The 20454-nt window shown below is 43.2% G+C and overlaps 1 protein-coding gene across 4 annotated transcripts in view; it reads right to left on the bottom strand.

Annotated features, from left to right (window-relative positions):
• The window catches only part of DEPTOR (DEP domain containing MTOR interacting protein), a 136064-nt gene that overhangs the window by 37349 nt on the left and 78261 nt on the right, over positions 1 to 20454 (bottom strand). For 2 of the 4 annotated variants that reach the window (XM_026495508.4, XM_044382623.3), the window contains exons 5-6: positions 7479 to 7664; positions 5115 to 5249 (exon numbers count right to left, since the gene is read on the bottom strand). In XM_026495508.4, the coding sequence (XP_026351293.1) occupies positions 5115 to 5249; positions 7479 to 7664 (321 nt within the window). Of the gene's footprint in view, positions 1 to 86; positions 246 to 1018; positions 5250 to 7478; positions 7665 to 20454 lie in introns of those variants that run through there. The other 2 variants (XR_003315012.4, XM_057307851.1) reach the window with 2 other exon arrangements.

The following is a 20454-nucleotide window of genomic DNA, read 5'->3' as shown; positions in this document are numbered from 1 at the left end:
AATAGAACAACTATAACAATATGCTGTAATAAAAGTTATATGAAGTGGTCTCTCTCTCTCAAAATATCTTATTGTCCTGGACTCACCCTTCTTGTGATGATGTGAGATGATAACATGCCTCCAGGATGAGACAAGGTGAGGTGAATGACGCAGGCTCTATGACAGAGCCCTCGGCTACCACTGACCTTCTGATGCTATGCTGGAAGGAGGATCATCTGCTCCCAGGCTGCGGTTGACCTGGGTAACTGACATCACAGAAAGGGAAAAGGAGGACCACTGTAATGAACTTCTCCATCCATCCTGTGCTCACTAAGAACTAGAGAGGGGACTGCTACGGCCATCCAGAGAAGCCAGCGAATGGGGAGCCAGGGAGCCTCCTAACCCAGTCAGATAGAGATCATGAACTTGGGTATCACAAAGAAACGTGAGGGGCCAAGGCCAGGCCCCTAACCTGGCAAAGTGCCAGCCTTCAATTCCCTTTGCTGGCAGCATTCAGAGGTCAGAGGCCAGTTCTGGTACAAGGGTGAAGCAGAGAAAGAAAAGGCAGCATGGGGTAAGACCTCGATGACCCACCAGGTAACTTGGCCCTAACAGACCCCCTCTCTGTTAAAGGCAATGAAGTGCTTCTCGTTGAGATGACAAGTGGCTGGGATGATGACTTCTGCTTTCAGAAAGCTCATAAAAGGGAACATGAATTTATGTTTCCCCCAAAAGAAGGAGTAGATGGAATATCAATCAAGAAAAGAACCTCTCAGATGAACAGGGGGTAAGAGAAGAGGTACATGGTTGAGGACTGAGCCCTTTTAATTCCCTATCAGACAATTCCTTCCCTCCTCCCCATAACTGCTTCTGGGTGTATGAATTTGGATATAGAAAGCACATTGTACTGTAATATTTAACAATGATACTGACCACTTCTTTTAATACACATTCTCTTTCTTTTTATTGGGATACAATTGACATACAAAATTATATTAGTGTCAGGCTACAGCATAATGGTTCTATATATATATATATATTGGCAAATGATCACCACAATAAGTCCAGTTAACACCCTATTAACTCACATAGTTACAACTTTTTTTTTCTTGTGATAAGACCTTTTAAGATTTATTTTCTTGGGGCGCCTGGGTGGCACAGCGGTTAAGCGTCTGCCTTTGGCTCAAGGCGTGATTCCGACATTATGGGATCGAGCCCCACATCAGGCTCCTCTGCTAGGAGCCTGCTTCTTCCTCTCCCACTCCCCCTGCTTGTGTTCCCTCTCTGGCTGTCTCTGTCAAATAAATAAATAAAAGTCTTAAAAAAAAAAAGATTTATTTTCTTAGCAACTTCGAAATACACAATACGTGAGCACTGGGTAGTATACTGAACTGATCAGTCATTGAACATTATATCAAAAACCAATGATGTACTCTACCTTGGCTAATTGGATTTAAATAAATAAATAAATAAGGTATAACACCAAAATAAATAAACAAATCTTAAAGAAATATACAATACAGTATTATAACTACAGTGACCATGCGGTATATAACACTGTCGGGACTTATTTATTTAATAATGGGAAATTTGTACTGTTTGACCTCTTCACCCATTCCTCTGACACCAACCAATCTGATCCCTGTATATATGAGTTTGGGTTTTCATTCCCTTTTCATTCCACATATAAGTGAGACCCCATATTTGTCTTTCTGTTTGAATTACTTCACATGGCATAATGCCCTCAAAATCCATCCATGTTGTTGCAAATGGAAGGATTTCCTTTTTTTTTTTAATGGCTGAATGATATTCTGTTGTGTATATATACCTCATCTTCTTTATCCATTCATCTATCCATGGACCCTTAGGTTGTTTCCAAGTCTTGGCTATTGTAAAGAATGCTGACCAACATGGGGGTGTGGAGAACAATTCAAGCTTGTGTTTTCCTCCCTTTGCATAAATACCCAGAAGTGGAATTGCTGGATTATATGAGAGTTCTATTTTCAGTTTTTCGAGGACCCCCCCACACACCATTTTCCACAGTGGCTACACCAATTTACACTCCCACCAACAGTGCACCGGGGATCCCTTTCCTCCCCAACCTTGCCAACACTTATTATTTTTGGTCTTTTTGACAATAGCCATTCTAACAGGTGTAAGATGATAGCTCCTCATGGTTTTGAATCACACCGTACAGTAATATTTGACCACCATGCTAATAAAATAAAATAAATTATAAATTAAAATATTTATTTTAATACATGTTCTCTTTGTTCTGTTGAAAAATATAGAAATCTTGAATCCCATGGAATTATCCTTTAGCTCTCTCTTTTTTTGTCTTTCAGAAGGTATTAACTCATCACAAGGACACCAATCATGGTAATATCTGGTAGCTTTTTTTTTTTCCCCTGGTCTGGCTTAGGGCATTTATACACAGTACTAAAAAAAAAAAAAAAAAATACATGCATATGTAAATCTAATGATTAATTTTAAATACCTTACTGTGAAGGCCTACTTATCTGCTTGAGAAAAAAAAAATCACACCCTGGGAACCCTCCCAAGAGTGAGGGAGAAGCTTGTCAGAATACGGGTAAGATGTAGGACTTACGAACCACGATTCAGACAACCACAATTGAGACCCAAAAAAGGCAACCTGACCTTCCTTTGCTGCCTGCTTATCAGCAAACTTTTCCCTTTGAGCTAAGGGGCAAGGAGAAAGAGGAAGCAATGCAAACCCACCTCAGGAACGGCGGATGTGCAGTTCATTTAAGAAATTAACACTTTGTTCTCACTCTCCCATTGTATGCAATCGAAAGCAAGAAAAATGGCTTTAGCATGGCTGACCCCTTCCTGAAACCGAACTCTTCTGTTTCTTTTTTTTTTTAATATTTTTTTATTATATTATGTTAGTCACCATACAGTACATCCCTGGTTTTTGAGGTAAAGTTCAATGATTCATTAATTGCGTATAACACCCAGTGTACCATGCAATACGTGCCCTCCTTACTACCCATCACAAGCCTATTCCATTCCCCCATCCCCCTCCCCTCTGAAGCCCGCGGTTTGTTTCTCAGAGTCCATAGTCTCTCATGCTTCATTCCCCCTTCTGATGACCCCCCCTTTCTTTATCCCTTTCTCCTCCTACCCATTTTCCTAGTTCTTATGTTCCATAGATGAGAGAAACCATATGATAATTGTCTTTCTCTGCTTGACTTATTTCACTCAGCGTTATCTCCTCCAGTGCCGTCCATGTTGCAGCAAATGTTGAGAAATCGTTCTTTTTGATGGATGAGTAATATTCCATTGTATATATGGACCACAACTTCTTAATCCAGTCATCTGTTGAAGGGCATCTCGGTTCCTTCCATGATTTAGCTATTGTGGACAATGCTGCTATGAACATTGGGGTGCATATGGCCCTTCTCTGCACTACGTCTGTATCTTTGGGGTAAATACCCAGTAGTGCAATGGTTGGATCATAGGGTAGCTCAATTTTTAACTTTTTAAGGGACCTCCACACTGATTTCCACAGTGGCTGTACCAACTTGCATTCCCACCAACAATGTAGGAGGGATCCCCTTTCTCCACATCCTCTCCAACAATTGTTTCTTGCCTTGTCAATTTTTGCCATTCTAACTGGCGTAAGGTGGTATCTTAGTGTGGTTTTGATTTGAATTTCCCTGATGGCTAATGATTTTGAACATTTTTTCATGTGTCTGTTAGCCATTTGTATGTCTTCATTGGAAAAGTGTCTGTTCACATCTTCTGAACTCTTCTGTTTCTAACTTCAGGTCAACCTGTCAGATTTCGACCAGGGGCTTCAAAAAGCCTATTTCTAAGAATACAGTTCTTCTTTCTCATTCTACCTTATCAGCAGTGTTCCATTAATTGAAAAGCCTGGTTCCAAATGGGGGCTCAACGATTTTCCAGACAGAATGAGTGTGGAAGCCAGTTTCTTCATTCACGTGCTGCAGGTTAAGATTTTATTCTTCCAGCTAAGCCTCCAGAAGGTAGCAAAAAAATTGTCAGATTAAGTAAAATATCCTCTCGCCTAGATAACAGCTTCAGATAACAGTTTTCTCCTGAAGCCCTTTGAACAACATCTATTTGTCCTTAGTCTCACTAACATGTGTTTCCCCCCGGCAGAGAGATGATATGTTCACTGAGGGAAGGGGTCATGACCTTCCATCTTCGTATCCCCAAATGTGGTGATGAGCCTAACGAACACAGTCCCTTCCCTGAAGGTGACATACTGGACTAAGGGTGGACAGGGCATGAAACAGAGGGAGTTGAAGGTGTTTTCAAGGCAGTGATTATCAGCATGATGGACCACCGATTTAATCCTGGGAGAGAGGTGGGTAAGGGGCAGCTAGAAGCAGGTGGTATCCGTGCATTACAGGATCCTGTGGGCTGACGAGCTGATTGGGTCAAGGAAGAACTGTTTCTAACCACAAACTCATCAACAGTCTTTGTGCCTAGACTTCTTCTTCTGGAATATAAAGACTATGGAGGCCGATGAGTAGGATTTGAAACTGCTAGGCACCAAGAGTCATTTTCAGAGAGAGCTGGGTTTGCACAGATCCGTGCCTCTTCTTTGGGGGTGCTGGGACCCAAAAGACCTTTGCATCTGCTCAAATCCTCTTTAGGACTGTGGGGCTTCTCCCAGCTGCCGGGACTGCTGATATCTTCAACTGTCTTTGGAACCACCTCTGAAAAGAGCTGCCTTGCCCAAAGTCATGACCTCCTCCCAGGGACAGCCAGCATCTAATGACTGGTCACCATGAGGGCTGAAAGGCCTCACCCCAAGCCGGGACAACTCTGAAGCCGGGGCAACTCTGAAGGGCCATCCCAACTCCAGAGCTCCCCTAGGAGTCCCCAAGCCGGGACAACTCTGAAGGGCCATCCCAACTCCAGAGCTCCCCTAGGAGTCCATGGGGCAGCCTGATTCTCCCTCTGTGCAAACCTACACGCTTCCCTTCCATTGGACGTGCGTTGGCCCCAAGAGCACGCTGTAACGAGATTCCCACACAGGAGTCTCCCCATCCGAGAATGTGCGGCCCTGGGGACCCCGCCTGCACCTCTGCCCCGCCCCCCACCGTCACCACCAGAAAGGGGGCTGCCTTTCGGCCACTCACCGGACTTGGGATTGCAGAGCACCGGGGGGCTGCTGCTGAGCGTGGGGCTGCTGCTGAAGTAGCCGCTGCTGCCGCAGCTGCTCATGCTGCTCCTCCGCACGGCGGACACGATCTTGATCTCCTTGCTGGGGCTGACTGCGCGGGCCGGAAACACACGGTCGTGAGCGCGCCGGCCGCAGGTCCCTAGAGCACGCGGGCTCGCGGCCGCCAGATGCAGCCGGGCGAGTAACGCAGGCCAGGAACGGGCACCCTGGCCTGGGAGTCAGAAACGCCAGAATCTGGGCACCTGGGCGGCTCAGTCACTGAAGCGTCTGCCTTTAGCTCGGGTCATGATCCCAGAGTCCTGGGATCGAGTCCCGCATGGGGCTCCCTGCTCAGCGGGGAGTCGGCTTCTCCCTCTACCCTTGCCCTCTGCTCATGATATCGCTCACACTCTCTCTCAGATAAATAAAAAAAACCTAAAAGAAAGAACGAAAGAACGAAAGAAAGAAAAAGAAAAGCAAGAATTTGAAGTGTACCCTGACACTCACTGGTAGCATAACCTGGGGCCACTTGTTTTGGTTCTCAGAGCCTCAACTTCCCCAGCTGTGAAGTGGGAATAATGCAATCTCACAAAACTGGCACAAGGAGGGGACTTTCTAGAGGAATAACCATGAAAGACTGTAGGCCAGCAGCAAGGATGACATGCTGTGAGAATAATCCTATAAGAATTGTAGGAGAGCCCAAGGAGAATCTGCATCCCAGACATGTACTCAGGCACATAAAATGTTATTTCAAGAACGACTGAGCCCATGCTGAGCAGTCCCTGGAAGGATGTAAATTAACTGCTGGCTAGACACAAAATGGATTGACAGTAATAATAAACACCTCCTGATTTAATCAACCAGAGCCGTGGAAGGAGATTAAAACACAATACCACATGTTTAGCTCTGAAAGCGTATGTGCGGCAGCAGTTTAGGCTCTGATCTGGTTCTCTTTGCCATAGAGTGAGTGGCTCTCCACCAGGGAGAGGAGAGAGGAAGGTGTATGGTCAAATGACAGGAGCCGTGGAGAGTCCCTGCTCAGTGCCTGGAACATGGGAAGCACAGCATTTGCTGGCTTTTATGGTGACCACAGCCCCTCTGTCCTCCTTCCCATCATTGTCACTTTTCGGGTCTACCGGGCTCACAAGAAACAGGCAAACCTTAGTGCTAGGAAGAAGGGGAACAGTTACCCTGCGTTTACAGAAGGCTGCAGCCCGAGGGGACACATGACTGGGGTGCGTCTGAGCACAGACTGGGCTCCCAAAGGGCTGCTAGTGCTCACTTTTCCTGAGGGGCTCTTGCTTCTCATTCTTTCTTCCATCCTAGCCCTCTCTGCAGAGGCTGGGAGAGAGTGATTGGGGCGGAGACGGCATAACAGAAGCACTAGAGTTAACACAGAACTGGTGTGAGATCCAGCTCCGTCCACCCCTTTCTGGCTGTGTAACCTTGGGGGATCCCCTCCACTGGTCCATGCCTCAGCTTGTCCACCCATAAAATGGGGACAAGAAAAGTCCTTCATTTTAGGATATAGTGAGAATTCAAGAGGAAAACTCATGCAAGCAAGCTTAGCTCAGGGCCAGGGGCACAGAGGGGTCTCAATGTAGCTGCAAGTGTCCTCACCGCCACCTGCCGGAAATAACCAAGACACACATTTTCACTGTGCCGAGTTGCAGGTGAAGCCCAGACTGTCTAAACCTTAGGCCAACCAGTTTCTTGGGTCAATCCATGCCAAGTTTTCAGAGGGTTTGAAGATACGCCTTTAAGCACCTCTGCTTCTTCCGTGGAAGAGCACATCAAGTTAAATTTTCTGGATGAGCTGGGTTATCTTTGTGGACACCTGTCGGCATCATTTCTGGCAGGCGTCACTGTAAATATAGGACTGTTTGACCTTCCGTGAGACATCCTAGGCTTTATGAGCTCCTCTGCTTGCTTTTCACTGTTTTGTTTTGTTCTGCGTCACACCTTTGTGACGGATTGACAATCAGTTGCCTTTTACTTGAATATGCCCTCAAAAGTCTTTATTCACCATTAAAACATACAGCTTTTTGGTGCTGTGATTTGGAACACTGGGTCATTAATGATATGTAAGAATCATTTATAAATGAAAAGTAAATAAGGTAGAGTGAGAGCTTAAGAAGCCTTCTATCACACAAATACGTAATTTAATAAAACAGTCTTCACGACATCGAAATGGACTTTGGTTTTTTTTTTTTTTTCATACTTCTCGATTATGAACAAATAAAAAGCTGCTGGAGAACAGCATTCCCAAAGGGGAGTTACTACTATACTAGTTCTCAAAAGACAAATGCACGTGGTCGCATGCACAATGAAACTGACATACCGGACATAAAACTGGTAGATTTCCGATTGTCATGGCTCTGCTTCCTCAGGCAGAAGGGGCTGTCGTGAGTTTCCTGAGAGGAGGGCGATTTTTCATTGAGCAGCTCCATCAGTCTGCGCCTCCGCCGGAAGTTCATTCTGAACTGGTAGAGAAGGTTGCTGTCCACGAACGGGTGCTTGTTGGACACTGGGAAGGAGAAACAACAGACCAGTATGCCTGGTGTCCTGGCCACGGCGCACCGCAGCCAGAAGACTCCATCCAACAGGGGCAAAAGTCTTCGGAAAGAGTGTAATTCTCTAGATGCCACATGACCTTGTAGTCCACACACCGTCCCAAATTCTTTCCACGTGCCATGCACTTTAAAAATTTGCTAACCAATTCCTCTGGGGGAGCTTGGCCTGACCTCACCTCTGATCTAAAGTCATACTCTTCCTCGTGTTGTCCGAGCCCTATGCAACCTCCCGCTGAGCACTTACCACACTGTGCCCACATTGCCCGTTCAATTCTCAGCCTTGTCCACTCAACTCTAGGCTCTCTGGGACAGTGATCACGGCTTCATGTAGTCATGTGTCCCAGTGCCCAGCAAAGTGCTAGTCTCATATCCATACCTCCATTCATTTTTAAACTTCTGATTTTGAAATAAATATAGACTCACAGAGAGCTGAAAAAATAATACAGAGACCACATATCATGTGTTTGTTTGTTTGTTTGTTTGTTTTGGTGGGGGGAGGGAGCCCATCTCTTTCTTCCAACCAAGTCACTCTGCTTGAGGGCCCAGACTGTGTCTTAATCATTCTGGCAACCTGAAATCCTAGACTACCATGTGTTTGGCTCAGAGTATGTGCTCAGTAAAAGACTGGCAGTGAATAGCCTATCATGGGTAGTCAGATAAGCAACATGTCCAGAAGACAGCTAACTTCAAACTATTTAGTGGCTAGTCTATACAACAGTTCTCCCTAAACCAGGGTGTGGGTTTGTGGTATGTCATGAAGAGGTTAGTGGGCCACGGGAAATTGGAACATTAAGGACAATGCATTTGTCTTTCCTAAAACTAAATGTGTTCCATTTAAAGCCTTTCCTTTATTCTGAAATGATACCATCACAACTTTCTTGTCCATTCATCCATCCATTTATTCAACTCACATTTATTGACTTAGGTTGACTACATGCTGTGTACATTTTTTTGTCCTACAATTTATGAAATGATGGTAAAAAGAGATAAAAGGGTTTTAAGTACTCATTCTTGGCAATTTTTTTTGAAATGTGAAATTTAAAATTCTGTAAATCACTAGGAAAATAAACTAACACAACCCACTGAGAATCATATTAACTCATTTATCAGTAATGGTAACCAGTACAGCAGCCTCTCTAGGTATTTCGCAAATAGCATCACATCCGCGCTGGCTCAACACTGACAAATGCAATCTAGGGTTATAGCTGTATTTATCATGCACATTTGCTGTGAGTAATTCTGGTTACATGACTATTCAAGTCTCAGAAAGGTGGGTCCCTATTAAGAGGGTCCCCCTGCCAACTTTTAACTTAACGATTCATATGGGTGTTTCACTGTCTTTAAATGGTGACAAACTAGCCACTTTAGCTAAATGAATGATGTTGGCCACAAAGACAAATATACTTCATTCAGTGGTAGTTCTGCAACGTTCTTAGTAAATAAAGCATTCTTGGATTCAGGAGATGCTGAATGCATCCTGGACCAAGAGATGAGCCAATTATACTTTAATACGATATCTACAAATAGTGGTTCTTTTGAGGATAGTCAAATTTTTATATAAATTTACTATATCACTACATTCAATAATACTATAATAAAATTTTGTAGAGAAGTTATTTATTTCTGGCAAACTTATCTGAGTTTATTGAAATTTTTAAATCTTCAAGTTGAATCTTAAATTGCAACCTGAAAATATACAGTTCTGTATACATTTATTAATATCTACTGCTTTCTATTTGGACTGTGAATTATACAAAACATTGGCTCTGGTATAAATAAATCCAGAAAAACACTCTAAATTCAAACAAATTCCAGATTGGCTAAAAATACTTTAAAAAGTATTTTTAATTGAAGCGGAAATTTGACTACCAATTTAATCTCCTCAGGCTTTAAATACCAAGACCTAGAGTGGAAGTCATACCCATGCTCCAGTCTCCACCTCCCCAGCTCTCCGCCACCTACAGCTCAGAGGGTAAATTTGGCATCTGAGATAAGATGAAGGGGTTAAATTCAAATAGTCCTTATTCGTCATATTCCCTCTCCAATAGGGCAAATGACCTTAAATGTGACCGAAGCAGGGAAAACAAAAACTGGATGAGATAGAAGACCACACCTGATGAGCATAATGCCAAGTGGATTGTAAGAACTCGAAAAATTACACCTTTATTATTTTACAACCGCGGTGGTTATGTTTACAATTACCATCACGTACTGATGATGATGCCGTTTGGCTCATGGGAATCCAATCTTATGACACACTATATTTAATGCTCCACTTCAATGTTCAAGGGCTTATTTGGATTTTAGTGCCTCAGGAGCAGCCGCACTCTGTGAAAACGAATGTCTCCACGTGATCATCCCCCAGCTGTGCGGCTGGAACAGATGGAGTCCAATTCTCCCCTCAGAATAGAAAAGTGACAATTGCATGTGTCACCTGCATTGTTTTCAACGAATTATTTTGCCTTTAAAGGGTTCTGTTTTCTCTCTCTCCCATGAAAAGGTTAATGACACGAACACTGAGTTTCATGCATTTGCTTTGTCTGCGAGCACAGCCTCAGGTGTAACACAGATAACTGCAGGCACAAAAGCTTCAAGAGTGCGGATAGACAGCGTATCATAGCATCAATCAGTCACTCACAGCATCTATTCATTTATCCAACAATGTGAGCACCTACTAAGCGTCGCACGCCAGCCCAGCTGTCTATCTTAGCATGGTGACTGGAATATGACACCTCCTCTGCTCTTCCTTTCAAACTCATCGAGACCAAAGTCTGCTAAAAGAGACATTGCTTCAGAGAAGAACAAAACAATTAAGTTGGGACTTCATTAAACACTCTCGTAGGCTCAATAACTTTTAGAAACTAGTATTACTCAATAAAAAGCAAAGGTACTAGAGTTAGCTGACCTCAGTTTTGATGCCAGTTCTGCCCACCTGACTAGCAGAGTGCTTTGGGCAACTTACTCAACTTTTACCTTTGCACGGCTTTGCTGTGAAGGAGAAATAGGATAATGGACGTGAGGGATTTGGAATGTCATCCGAAATGGAGTGGTTTAAGTCTTCTTGCTCTTAGACTCCTAAAGACTGACCTGAGCCTCGGTCATTGAAGTTCCTGCACAGAACCTATCTCTTCTGTCTCTTCTGCCCTTCTTTCAAAGAATATTTGGCATCTACCACACACAGTTCTGCCACGTTTTCATTCATGAAAAATATGAAATCTTAACCAGATATCCAGGTCAAGTTTGGCAAGTGTCCCAGTGGAAGACAGCTAAACCTCAGGAGTCTGAGGAGAGCAAGAAATAAAGGAGTCAGTTAAGACACAGGATGTTTAAGGAAGTAACTAGATTAAGAAAGCCATTTTTATAGCCATAAATTACACATGTAGAGTCCTAAGAAATAAGCAATGGCTAAATGACATATAGTTTTTATTCCAGATAAGGAGTTGATTCTTCCTACACTTTTAAGACATTCACTATATTAAATACAAAAGCCATTCACCACATAGGCGACTTACTCTTTGGTAAACACAGAAGAAATAACCTAAACTCTGGGGGGGGGGTGGAAATTAAAGAGAAGGAAGGAAAAATCTTTTGGGGGATGGTGATTATGGCTCTAAATCTTGAGGTTTTTCCAATTCTTTACTTCTCAGATCCCAACACTATACAGAACTTTTATTTAAAGTAAATGTTGTGACATAAACAATTTGACAAATTTCATTCTTAGCTCCTTGAGAATATGAACCTCTAACCAGGAAAAAATAAGAGAATATGCAAAGCTGACATTCAATATCTGGTTTGCTAGTTTTCTAGTTTCAATTACAGCTGTCATTGAAAAGTGATAATTAGGGGCGCCTGGGTGGCACAGCGGTTAAGCGTCTGCCTTCGGCTCAGGGCGTGATCCTGGCGTTCTGGGATCGAGCCCCACATCAGGCTTCTCTGCTAGGAGCCTGCTTCTTCCTCTCCCACTCCCCCTGCTTGTGTTCCCTCTCTCGCTGGCTGTCTCTCTGTCAAACAAATAAATCAAATCTTTTTAAAAAAAAGTGATAATTATTTATCCATTCAATTTATAATTTCTGGGACTTATGAAGACTTCCTTTTCAGATGGGTGGCAGTCCCAAGGGACTTGACTTGGCTTGGTATTAAATCAGACATAAAATAAGAGGAAAAGCAGACACAGCCAGAAAGCTGAAGCCATATAAATACAAGAGGATCTAGTTGCTTAGGAAAGTGGGGGTTCTAGAAGCACTAGGCTCACAATGTTGTTGATACTTGGTAAAAGAAAAGAGATCCTAATTCACTGCATGCCTTTACTTTTCAGAAAGCATGAGAGAAATGTCATGTAGTCTACCAAAATAATAAAGTGACATTCATATATTCTTCTTTTTGTGGACAATGTGGCTACATTTTTCTCTTATAAGTTATTAGGATGGCTTTAGCAACAGAAAGAGACCTTACAAAGTGATTATCTATAAGGGGAAATTGGCTTCTACGCCACTGACACATGTAATCTAAAGATGAATATAAGAATCTATCATCTTGAAACCTACAAATTCAGCTGAATATAAAAAACATTTTAAGCTACTTATCTAGTTGGAGGGAGGAAGGTCACATACTTTTGTTCATCCTTGAAATGTTTGCTGGCAAATGGCATAACACAAGAGCCATCGTGAAGTAAGCCAACTGAATCCAGCAGTGTGATAAGGGGGGGTGGGAGGGAGTTGGGGGGAGAGCATGTGCAGTCACCAACTGCTCTCTGGGTGGCATCTCATCAGATCTTTTAATTTTTTATTTATTTTTTAATTTTTTAAAGATTTATTTATTTTTTTGATAGAGTTCGGGTGGGGGAGGAGGGGAAGCAGAGGGAGGGAGAGAGAGAATCTCAAGCAGACTCCCCGCTGAGCACAGAGCCCCCCAATTGGGGCAGGGGGCTTGATCCCAGGACCCCGAGATCATGACTGAGCCCATATCAAGAGTCAGCCACTTAACCGACAGAGCCACCCAGATGCCCCCATCAAACTTTGTTAAAGGACGGTCTTGGATCTGGGATCAAATACGTAACTTAGCAGAGTGAAAGACGGGGGCAAGAGGGAGGATAATGGCTATTACAGTGAAGAAGAACGATCAGCAAGGATGAGGTGGGGGGGCACCATACTACACATGCAAACTGGGGCCAAAGCTAAAATGTCTTCCAGGTCACCTTTAAGAGAGGACACCCTCGCTGGCTGTCATGATTAGCACCCTCTTCATCACCGTCCTCCGCAACAGAGGTGGGTGTGGCTCACTGCTTCCCCCAGGGCGCCAGGGTGGGTGAAGGATCATTCTGGGCCATCAAGGCTGTCACTCCACCCTACTTCTCACTCCATTTCCTCTCCCTTGCTTTCTCATCTACTAATCCCTGTACCTCCTCATAAAAGGACACTTAGCACCTGCAGACTTTGCCTAAGAGTACTGACAAGCCTCAAGGCGAAACAGGTGGCAGATCTAGTCCTTAGACTTCGGGTTTCTAAAAGGCAAATAAATTCTGCATAGGAAAATGCTGCACCTTCTCTGCCAATAAGTCCAAAGCTTTCTGTGGTCTCACACGTCCAGCAAAGGCTCTGCACTCTGGCCTCCCTGCTCCTGCTGTCACCGTCCTTCAGAGTCCAAGCAACTCATGTCACTTAGTAGGCTGCAGATTTAAAAAACTGTCAAGGCTAAAAAATATTCATTCATATCATGCTTTTTAATCATGTGTTTGGTGGAAAACATGCATTGAGAACTAACTACAACAGAAGATTAAAGCTGTTTTTTTTTCAATCTGAGCTATACTTAAGGCCATAATTACCCATCTCAAACCATCCTAAAGGAATGCAGAAGTTGAAAGAGTGCTGTTTCCTAAAGCAGCAAAAGTCCTTGATTCAAGAACATTGAGCAATTGTGTTTAAGTGCTATGCCAGGTAAGGACAGAGCTAGGTGCTTGGGATACAAAACTCTTCAAACAGCAATAACAACAGTGAGTCAGAGAACTGAAATAATTACATCCTGAGCACTGACAACATTAAGAAGAGGATATGAAAACGGAAATTGGTTTTAGGGTATAAAGTCCTATTAACTGATATTACTAAAACAAAACACTTCACATTCGCAAAGTTAGAACCCAATTACGCTAACTTAACTGATTGGAGGAGAGAAGATGGGAGAGAGACAAGGAAGAAAGATGAAAGTAATCTGGTAAAGACAGCAGAAAAGAAGAAAATCAAAACATGAAATCGTGATTGTGTAGGTCTCTGCAGCTTCTGTGTCTTATTGCCAGAAATGTAAAGGGAATAAACAGACGGTACGTAGGTCAAATGATGTTTTCTTCTTCTCTATGCATCATTAAATAATAGCTGGGCGAGTTCCAAAGACTGGAACCTTCATTGCTAGAGATAAAACTCAAAACAAAGGGTATGTTTTTCAGAGACTAAATCATACCATACGCACAAAGGTCTAAGAAAAAATTTATTTTGTCCAGGAAATGGAATACTTCACATACACAATGCAACGAACAAATTTTGAGACTCTGTTCTAGATCTTTTGGAATTGTTGGCATAATTAAAAGGCCTAATTAAAACCCCTCAGTGTGGATTTATTTAACATGGATACATTCAGCGCACAGTATGGATAAGATACTGTGTAAGACCAGCATGCATGAGGCCATCGAATTTATATTGAGCTCTACCCACCAAGGCATCTGATGCTGAGAATGTTGATGATAACAATAATGAAAGTAACAATGGCTAACATTTATTGAGCGATACTCGGTGCCAGGCAGGCCCTCTGCCGAGCACAGGCATGATTATATCATTGAGTTCTCATAGGAGCACTAAGAGACAGCCAGTAGAATTATTCCCATTTTACAGACGAGAAAACAGGATTATACAAAGTAAACTTGCCCAAGGTCCCATAGTTATTCACTGGAAGGACGAAGCCAGAAACACTGACAGATTAACTCTGGAACCACATCCCTTAATCTCCTCTCCAGACTTTCTCCCATCCAGAAATGTAATAATGCCAATGAGGAGGTAAATGAGCTTACAAACACCAAAAAACCCAGCTTATCCCTCTTGTATTCTTATCTCTAGTTTACAGAAGGCAGTTGGATGGGCACATTTTCCACAAAACTCTTCACCAGGCCAGAATGTTTATTACCTTGGAACTGCTCATCGAAAGGACAGAATGATGACGTAGAAAACATTGGTCTGGTCTCAGATGGCCCTGGGCTGAACGCCAGCTTCACTCTTTTTTTTTTTTTAAATGATGAACTGCATTGTATTTGTCCAAATAATACAGACAATTTTTTCCACTATCCATTACACTCAGCCTGAGAAAATACTGCCAGAATCTTCAAAGATGATTCATCTTTGATACTCATGTTTTGTCCCATGCTGGATGCCTGGTCTTTACTAAGTTACTTAACTGCCCTGAGCTCCAGTTGTATTCATCTGGAAAATGAGCTGAAGAAACAACAGAATGACATAGATAAAAGGCCTGTTACAGTTTCTGGGCCAGGGACACCCCACTGATGTTGTCCATGTGTGGGTTTCCTTGAGGGCCCAGGCTGTCAGTGCCTGAAAGATACCTTTCCAAGGTACAAGCCTCTGCAGACTTCGCCTACGTAGGGGAAGCATCTGGAAGCAACTCTAGGTAGTCTGGAAGACAAAGGGGCAACCAGCCTAAGCCAGATCAAATCAGCAAGGCCAACAACACAGAGAAAAGCATCCAGTGGGATGTTGAAGGTACCAGAATAAAACCCTATCCAAGAAACATGGGGTGTGAACACCCACCAAAGCCTTATTCCCCGATGGCATTTTCTAACTCTTTCCAGAAAGGTTACCACAGAATCTGCTGGTCCTTTACTGTCGAGTAATGTATCAGGTGTTCCTTATGAGACTGAGAGTGTGGAACCGCAGAAGTAGGAAGAAGTGGATGTTCAAAAAGTAAGAAATTGGTGGTGAGATTTAGCAGTTTAAAAAAAAAACGGTCTTCATCTATTTTCTGTATCATTTATATCTGTACTCACCTTTTCTTTAAAAAGGAAGACAGATACAGGAAAAATCTTGCCTACTTTTTAAAAAAGAAGCTTTATATTTTGAAATCATTTTAGATTTACAGAAAAGCAGTAAAGATAGTACAGACAGCATCTGTCTACCCCAGCACCCCCTAATGTTAAGATAACCATGGTGCAGTGGTTAAAACTAAGACATTGACATCAGTACCCCCAGCTATTTCAAATCTCACTTAGAGCTACAAGGACCTCCGTGCGTGGACACAAGAAGAAAACTATCCCTTGGAAGCCCGGTTTCACGGGTAGTTCCCATAGTTACTTAATGATAAAGACATTTGTCCTTGTGGATGACAATGCTACCTGCTTGTTCAAAACCCACTGTCTCTTTCTTCCTCCTTTATTATTTGCCCAGGGAAGAAGTGTACCTGGCTAAAAGCATTCGATACACTGATCGCCTTCTGCCAAGGGGTGACCACGTGACATAGTTCTGACCCACGTGATGTAGGTGTAACTCTCAGGAAGAGGCAACCTTTCCTAAATAAAAAGCGAAGTCTTGCTAGGTGACACCTCTCTGCCTTTCCATCTTCTTCCCACCCACAGTGCAGACACGAGGCCTGGAGAACTCTAGGAATAGCCGAGCAGAAATAGACGGGGCCTTATCCACTCTTAGCAGCTGGGGATTCCCCCCGACACCCACACCCCCAACTGCCGGCCGAACAGCTCCCTGCCCGAGGCAGAGGGACCTCTTTGTTCCAGCCATCATTACTACATTTTCTGTTATTTGTACCAAAACACAATCCTGATATTGTTCCAAATGCAGGTCTGGAGACATGAAATCAAAAGCTTAAAAAACAAATGCTTTCTGTGTATTTGTAGCCCACACCTTGCAACAAACTGCTTGACTGGAAGTCAAGAGGGATTAGACATAAAGTCATGCAGGCAGAAGATATGCCTCCTAGCCACTCGGCTCTGATGCCCCTGGGACGGAACTGGACAGTCCTTGGGCCTCAATTTTTACATCTGCGGAGAAGAAATGACAATAACCTCCTCTTTTATCCAGTGCAAGTGAAATTAACAAACAGAGGGTTCCACAGATATCTGAAAGATACGTCACAATAATGGCAATGCACCGTTAGTAATATTGTCCTGCTGCCAGCAAAAATCCAAAGGAGGCCACAATGAAGAGCAGAAGTTTAAGAAAGTGCTCCTGAACTTTGGGTTAGATACTGGATAAGCCCTTTCTGAGCAAAGAGGAAACCACTAAGGTCAAAACCAGCCTAAGTGATGGCATTCCACAATTTCTGACTCGTGGAAATATTTAAAAATCAAAGGGAATATTTAAAAAACAGAGGAGAAAGAAAATACGATTGTGAAATCAGTGTGCTGGGGAAGAGAGAATTATTGTCGCCATTCCAGAAACTTGTGTGGCTGGCAACCAGCTCTATGGGGTTGTCCAAACAGGCACTGCAAAATATAGATAACAAGGTGCTTCTTTGACACAAACATTTGGGAATTTAACCACCAAGATGTCTGAGATGAGGGGCTGAAAAATGACATACACACTCACCAGGATTCCACCCTACCCTGTGCTGGATTCAAAAAGGTCTAGAGCTCAGCTTCTAGAACGGCAGCCACAGGACACATGGGGCTGCCAAGCACTTAAAATGTGTCAGAGTCCGAACTGAGATGAGCTCTGGGTTTTAATTAATTAATTAATTAATTTATTTATTTATTTATCTATCTATCTATTTATTTTTATTTATTTATTTGACAGAGATAGAGACAGCCAGCGAGAGAGGGAACACAAGCAGGGGGAGTGGGAGAGGAAGAAGCAGGCTCACAGCGGAGGAGCCTGATGTGGGGCTCGATCCCAGAACGCTGGGATCACGCCCTGAGCTGAAGGCAGACGCTTAACCGCTGTGCCACCCAGGTGCCCCTATTATTATTTTTTTTTAAAGTAGGCTCCACGCTGGGCATGGATCCCAATAGGGGGCTTGAACTCATGACCCTGAGATCAACACCTGAGCTGAGATCAAGAGTTGGATGCCTAATCGGCTGAGTCACCCAGGAGTCCCTGCACTGAACTTTAAAAGATTGAGTAAGAAAAATAAGAACATAAAATAGCTGATTGGTATCTGTCATGTGGACTATATTCTGAAATGATATTTTGGAGATGGTGAGTTAGAATGTATTATTGAGATTAACTTCACCTGCTTCTACTGTTTTTATTGTGTCTCTTAGAAATTTTAAAAGTACATCAATGGATTGCATTTGTGGCTCACATCATGTTTCTATGGGAAATGGTACCAGTCTAGAGTAGAGATTGATATCCCATAGGAACAGACCAGCTAACCACCAAACAAGTTCAGAAAAGCACTCTTATCCCAAGCTTCTGACAGCTGCGTGATCGAGGGTCTTATTACTGTAGTCCCTTTTCCCGCCCCCCATGCTATGTCGCCCATCCTATTTTCCTCATTTTGAGGTGGAAGCATATTATGTTCCCACTTGATAGGAATCCCTGCTTGAGATTATGCTCTCAGCAACTGTCGAAGAAGACTTTAGAGATATAAGAACGAGCCAGTGGGCAACACCAACACCTACCCCTTCTCCCTGGGCGTGGTGGCTTTGGTAATTTCCAATCAGACTGAAACCCGTGCGGGAGCCAAAGGTGTGGTTACAATAAAATGGAGAGAATATAGACCCCAATATGCAGGCCTTCCTTGGACAGAAAGAGAGAGGAGGGGGGTGGGCTTCTCACTGGGTCCAATGTTATCACTGGGACAGAGAAGAAAGTGAAAGGGAGCTTTTTAGAAAAAAGCTAAAGTGTTAGAGCCTTTAAAATTTTATGTCAGTTTCAAAATAACTTAAATGCATAATTGTACAAAAACATTACTCTCCAAATTAGATTAAGTTTGGTTATGAACATTAATAAACACATTTTTTCAATTGTAATCTGGATGTGTGTGTGTGTGTGCATGTGTGTGTGAGTGTGTATTTCTTTCTTAAGTTTTAACTTAATACCATTGCATAGTCACACTGATCAGAGTTGACATATGGGCAGTTTCACACCTGGCAATCACTCCCAATACAAATATGCTTTAGCTTGTTTAGCAATTCATGGCAGAAGAAGGGAGAAGGGGGCTGGAGGAGGAGCTGGAGGCCCAAACACAAAAAGACAATCCAGACATACCGTCTGAGAGGGGAGTGTCAGCGAAGAGAAACTGACTTACCGTGAGCATGAGTGGTTAAGGATCTCAAGCCAGGAGTGGCTAGTTGGGGATTTTCTAGAGGAATAACCATGAAAAACTGCAGGACAGCAGCAAGGATGACATGCTGTGAGAATAATCCTATAAGAATTAGAGGAGAGCCCAAGGAGAATTTGGGTCCCAGACATGAACCCTTGCACAAACATCCCAGTCTCCCAGCTACGAGGGAATGACACAAGAAACTCACTCAAGATTGACACAGAGGCAGGGGCGCCTGGGTGGCACAGCAGTTAAGCGTCTGCCTTCGGCTCAGGGCGTGATCCCGGCGTTATGGGATCGAGCCCCACATCAGGCTCCTCCTCTATGAGCCTGCTTCTTCCTCTCCCACTCCCCCTGCTTGTGTTCCCTCTCTCGCTGGCTGTCTCTGTCGAATAAAAAAAAAAAAAAAAAAAAAAAGATTGACACAGAGGCAGAGCTAGAAAAATGGACTGCAATGGAAAAGAGAATGGAGGCATTTTATTCCTGAAAGGAAAGCCTCTTAACTTTTTGTCCCACCCCTTCTCCACTCTGCCTTGAGAGCCACGGTCAAGCTCATGACCATCGGTAGCCAGGACTTCACACCACAGTTCTTCCTGACCTCCTCCTGAGGGGAGGAGCATATCATGACCAGAATCCTAAACTGTCCATTCCACCCTGATATGTGTTTCTAATAGTGTTGCTAATAAACCTGCAGCCCTGGCCTACACATCCCACTAAAAATGACCACTGAAACCCAGAGAAGTCCTTAAATTACCGCATTAACACCTAGCTGAGTAGTACTGAATACAAGATTGCATAATTTCCATATGTGTTGTTGTACTTTAAGGCTTCCTCATTCTATTAGAAAAATGTTGCACCTGGGTAAACTGAGGACTATGTAAGGCCGGGATACCAGACAACGAGCTATCAGGAGCGAGGTAGGAGTTGGTAGGACGACAGGCTTCAAAGCCAAACACTGTCTGTAGCTAGTGGACCTGACAAGGACCTGAAAAGTTATACTAATGTCAACTAAAGACAGAAATATTTGCAGTTACGACACTGTTCACAAAAGCTCTCTGTTCCTTATGCATTGCACTCTTTTGGAAGATTACATGAGATAAGGTATCTCTCATTCCCTTCATACTTTCTAATAGTTAAGTCTCGGCTTGGTGACACACCTGTTTTCCTTTAACCAAAATCAACACTGTAATGTGTGCCAATGCATTAGCCCTTGACTTTACCAAGCAACCTTGCTCCTTCATGTTTGCATTGCAACAACATTCTGGCTGTGTACATTTTTCTTGCTTTGGATTCAGCTATAATAGAAAGTAAAACAGAGTTAAAGCATATCAGAAGGCACAGTGGGATAATTACCCCAAATTCCAAATTGAGAAAGCAAAACAATTTTATTAGATTGTGGCTGTTGATAAAGATGACCCTTGAAATAACTATTGAAAGTAGATTGAGAAAATATTCTCCCCGAGTATTATTATTATT

The sequence above is a fragment of the Ursus arctos genome, unplaced genomic scaffold (genome assembly GCF_023065955.2).
Source record: "Ursus arctos isolate Adak ecotype North America unplaced genomic scaffold, UrsArc2.0 scaffold_6, whole genome shotgun sequence".
Lineage (NCBI taxonomy): Eukaryota > Metazoa > Chordata > Mammalia > Carnivora > Ursidae > Ursus > Ursus arctos.
Note: the sequence above shows the minus strand (reverse complement) of the source record. Positions and strands in the feature narration are given on the sequence as shown.